This window comes from Salvelinus namaycush, chromosome 28, assembly GCF_016432855.1.
Source record: "Salvelinus namaycush isolate Seneca chromosome 28, SaNama_1.0, whole genome shotgun sequence".
Taxonomy (NCBI): Eukaryota; Metazoa; Chordata; class Actinopteri; order Salmoniformes; family Salmonidae; genus Salvelinus; species Salvelinus namaycush.
The window spans coordinates 25,190,904-25,195,585 of record NC_052334.1 but is presented as its reverse complement, the minus strand read 5'-3'; the positions used below and the strand labels follow the sequence as shown (position 1 = coordinate 25,195,585).

Below are 4,682 nucleotides of genomic sequence, written 5' to 3'. Positions count from 1 at the left end.
CTGAGTGTAATGGACCAACTGTAAATCATGAGCTTGAAATTAGTCAAAATAATAAAATAGCTTGAGTTTAGACTAAAGTGAAGTAGTGCATATACTGCATGTGCTCAATAGCACTGACAATAGAAACAAAACAGCTTCTGAACATTGATTCAACAGGTTCAACTGCTTACATTATGCAGAATCCACATACTTTTCAACACAGCATGGGTGTTCTTAGGCATCTTGACTTGGAGATATCATCTTCATTTGCTGGATTAGACATGGATACACGCCCCCATAAAAGACCAATGAGTAGGCCTATCACACGTAGTAGAAACAATGGACCATGAATGATGCCTACCATGGACAGACTACAGACAAATACCTACAGTTTATATTTCTTTCAATAAGGCAAAACACTGCACACTCCAGCTATAGTCCATTAATTATGTAAACCACTGTGCCAGGTGTGTGACTGCAAGCATCAAATACGTTAAGGCATATAGAGAGATAGAGATATCTAAACCACATTTAATCAGACATCTTAGAAGAACCAGCTGATGTAACCGATGCTGCTTTTCTTCAAAAGGCTACAGCATTCAACCTAAATGTATCCAAAGAGCGTAAAGTGGTAAACTGTGCAGGCGGCGCATGGGCACTAATCAACGACACAATGCAGCCGCTGGTGTAGTATGGTGAGGAGTGTGTTTGTCAGGGCGTAAATCTCTGCCACGTACCTTCAGTGTCGCACTCACCGACGGATCGCTGCACAATAACTAATTCTGATCTAACGAACACGCAACGTAACTAAATAGATCCTTTATGCTTTAAGATAAGAGAGCAGTCTTGACAGGCCAAGTCACTACAAGTTATTCGAATGAACCAATAGCCTACATATTAATGTCTCCAACATTAATTCTCCAATGTTTCCCATCAAACATTTTCGGGTAACGACGGGTTTTTCGCCTTCCTGTGTAATTCCCGTTGTTTTTATAGCGGTTCCCTTAACTAACGTAGTGGCTGTCCACTGCAGTAGGGTACTATCAAAACAGTAAATCCGCCCACCTTTTAAAGATAACTTTAAAATCAGCCGCCGCTAACCTCATAATTCGGGTGCACATTTTTCCATATTTAATAATATTAATAAACCGACATTGGCTTAAATTCCTAATGTTAATGTGGCTCACCTCTTAAATGCTCTTTATCGCTGGCGTCCGGTCGGGATGATGCTGCTTATTTTTGCATCAGTCACAAGAAACAAGAGGAGGAACTCCCTGCACAGGCGCCGTCTGTAAATAAGACACCTGCCCAAGATAAGAGAACGAACGTGTTTCAGTGTAGACCAGCTTTTATTGTTTTGACTGAATTTTTACATGAAGGAATATTATTCAATATTATAGGCTATGGCGGTCCACTTCTTTCACACCTTCATGAGAATGTGGAATCATTAGCCTACACACGTTTAAATGTGTTAATATGACATAACATTGGCCTGTACTTAACGCGGCTTTAATAACAGCAATTTAGAAATATCCTATTCGTAATAGACTGTCTGTCTACTCTGTATGTTTGGAAGGTAAACGTTTTACAAGTGTAGATGCATCTAATCATGCTTAGACCACTGCCACACTCGGAAGTTGAATAGGACTACTCATTGAAGAAGCATCATCGCCACCTGCTGGATAACAATGTTTGCGCCAGACCTGCGCTGGAAGTGACTTGCGCAGACAAAAGAACGTGTAGCCCAGTAGGCTAAAGACGTACAGTAAAATTAGAAATCTATGTCAAAATATTGTCAAAGGTTACATTGATAGAAACATCATGCGATAATGACTTATATCGAGAATAGAAAGCAGATCATATAATCTCATGGCCATTTAAACGCGGTATTGACAACAAAATGGTTCAACAGCATATGGTTGTCTTCGTAGAGATAGATAGAGAACTCCTCTTTTGTATGTGCTATTACAGCGTCTGGGACAACATTGGCAGTGCCATTGATGCTACAACCTATAGGAATCCCCACGCATTTGAGTACTTTGACTACTGTAAAATGGCGGAAGCATGGTGGAAGCTCTCAATGGCGCTGCCCATGCTAGAATGGAATTTGGACCACTAGAGGCCTCTATCATTCTCTATGGTTGTCCTCTATCCTTATGACCGCATCCACGCCAACAGGCGGTGCTAGACAATCCAGAAACATCGCAGAATGAACGAACAAGCTCGTTAAGTATCGTCTTGACAGTGCAAGAGCTCTTCGTTTTTTGAATGAGTTATCCATTGCCAGTGCCTGCGCACATGAGGATTCCGCTAAGGTGCTGAAAGGACAGCTCCTCGGAATCAACAGGGCCGACGACAGGTACAGTATGTCTCAGTAGGCCGGTAGCTCTTGCTTGGAAGGGAAAGGTGTTGTTGAATATTTTGTAGCCTACATTCATGTTACCTCGATTGTTCAGGTAACGGAACAAACTAAGCTGCAATTTGTGTTTTCCATCTCTAAAAATAACCATGGACCTTGTAGCCTATTCAAGGGTTCTATAAGCACATAGGGAAAATAACTCGCAAAGTCCTTGCACATTATTTTAATGTGCCTTGGTTCAGTACAGTAGGCTACTGTACTGAACCACCGATTCTGCCAAACACTGAAAAAATATCACAGTATCTCCCATGTATAGACGGTAACCTTGTGATTTCAGGTCAGATTCATTAAGGAATTCTAACCATTCACAGTGACAACGGCAAGCAATCTTGGTCTTTTTTCTATATGGAGCATCAGTCACAATATCTCTCAGGTCAGACAGCAGGCTATCCCCTTCGTTATCTTTGATTTCATTGGTCAAAATATAACCCCACAATAGGCTACAGGGGATGGATGCCACAATTGTGAACTGGGTTTCTGTTGTTTTTCTATAGAGAACAAAATCTTGTTGGTGGTATCATCTGTTTGTAGAGATTTGCAGATCCAGATGAGCTAATTTAGGAGTGCCAGCTGTTAATTTCGGCAAGATGCCTATGTAATTCTGTTTAATCCAAATCCTACCCTTTAATCTTATTTGTGTCATTGACCCTCCATAATAATCGATGTCATATGCTACATATATAAGCTATTTTTATGCATAGAGCTCCTTACAAAGGCAAAGTACAGTAACTATGTAAACAATGTAACTGCAAAATCTGACTTAAGTCTTTCTTTCTAGACAGAAAGCAATTTCTGGAACTTCATAATATAATTTGATTGGCTGACTGACTTGTTCTTGTGTCAAGAAACTAAATACCACATTAAATCAGATAATATACCTTGTCATTTCAACAGATCAAATATGTTTTTTTTTACAAAATGTGTACTTACTGCACTTTGCTTATAGGCCAATACGCAGAGGAGCTGTCCTTTTCAGCACCACTGTCGCCTTGTGCACACCTACCCAGTTACACAATACTGTAATCATGTTATAAGCAGCCTAACGCTCGTCTCCATTTTATCACAGGAATGATAATCAGGATGTTTAAATTAAGACTCCTCAACGCTGTCGCCCCAGCATACTTTTTCTCAGCCACAGCGGTAACCTTCATTTTTCACTTCTGCTTTTTCATCCCAACGATTTTTCAAAGCCCGGGCATCTCACTGAGAGCATCAACTGTGATTCACACCGCCGTTTTCCTATACCTGATGCTGAACGCTTTAGGTAACTATGTCATGACTATAAAGTACCCTGCTGAGAGCGCAAATGAGACTGTGATTCCTGCATGTTCGGCAGATTGCTCAGATAAAATAGACGCCCACTACCTCCTCAACGGTCGCCACTTCTGCAAACTCTGTAAGAAAGTCATACTCAGGAGGGACCACCACTGTTTTTTTACTGGAAACTGCATTGGCAACAAAAACATGCGATACTTCATCATGTTCTGCATATACACGTCATGCACTTGTTTGTACTCCTTGGTTCTTGGTGTGGCCTTTCTAACTGTGGAATACAACATCTCTTTTGAGAACCCATTGACTTTCCTCACCCTTCTGCCCCTCTCTACTGGTTACTTCTTCCTAGGTGAGTTTCACATATAGCCCTTTAAAGTTTATGCAAGGATATTGAGTTTATGAACTTACCAACCGCTCTTCTTTCTCCTCCATTCCCCTCCCTATTAGGAGTTATCTCAGGTCTGCAGTTCTTCCTCGTGCTGATGCTATATGTGTGGCTGGGCATCGGCTTGGTGTGTGCAGGGTTCTGCTGTCAGCAGGTGCTGCTGGTAGCGCGGGGGCAGACCTACTGCCAGATGAAGCGTGGCCAGCTGGTGGAGAGCTGCAGCTCATGGAAGGACAACCTGAGTGATGTGTTTGGCTCCCACTGGGCAGTGGGGCTTTTCCTGCCAGTACAGACAGTGGAGACCTTTTCAGGAGAGGTCACTGCCCACCACCATAAACATGACTGAGGTTCACCAGGGTAGAGAGAACCTGGACATCATTCACATGAACTACCCCCAGTGGTTCACATAAAGAAGATCTCAATTGCATACTCCTCACGTCCTCACTCTTCGTCTCCTTCTCAAAACCCATTGGATGAGCCAGAGGTCCAGCCCCTCTGACCTTCTCCTCCAATGGGTTTTGAGAAGGAGACAAAGAGAGAGGACGCGAGGAGTATACAATTGAGATCTTCCCATTGACTCATCATCATGCTTCCTTGTTGGGCTTGTCAGGATAGTTTAAAATG

The 4,682-nt window shown here is 42.2% G+C and overlaps 1 protein-coding gene across 1 annotated transcript; it reads left to right on the top strand.

Annotated features, from left to right (window-relative positions):
• The first annotated feature begins 3,478 nt into the window (after positions 1 to 3,478).
• zdhhc22 (zinc finger DHHC-type palmitoyltransferase 22) lies at positions 3,479 to 4,404 on the top strand. The gene is made up of 2 exons (XM_038967320.1): positions 3,479 to 4,022; positions 4,121 to 4,404. The coding sequence occupies exons 1-2, from the start codon at positions 3,479 to 3,481 to the stop codon at positions 4,402 to 4,404; spliced, it is 828 nt and encodes a 275-aa protein (XP_038823248.1).
• The last annotated feature ends 278 nt before the right edge of the window (positions 4,405 to 4,682 follow it).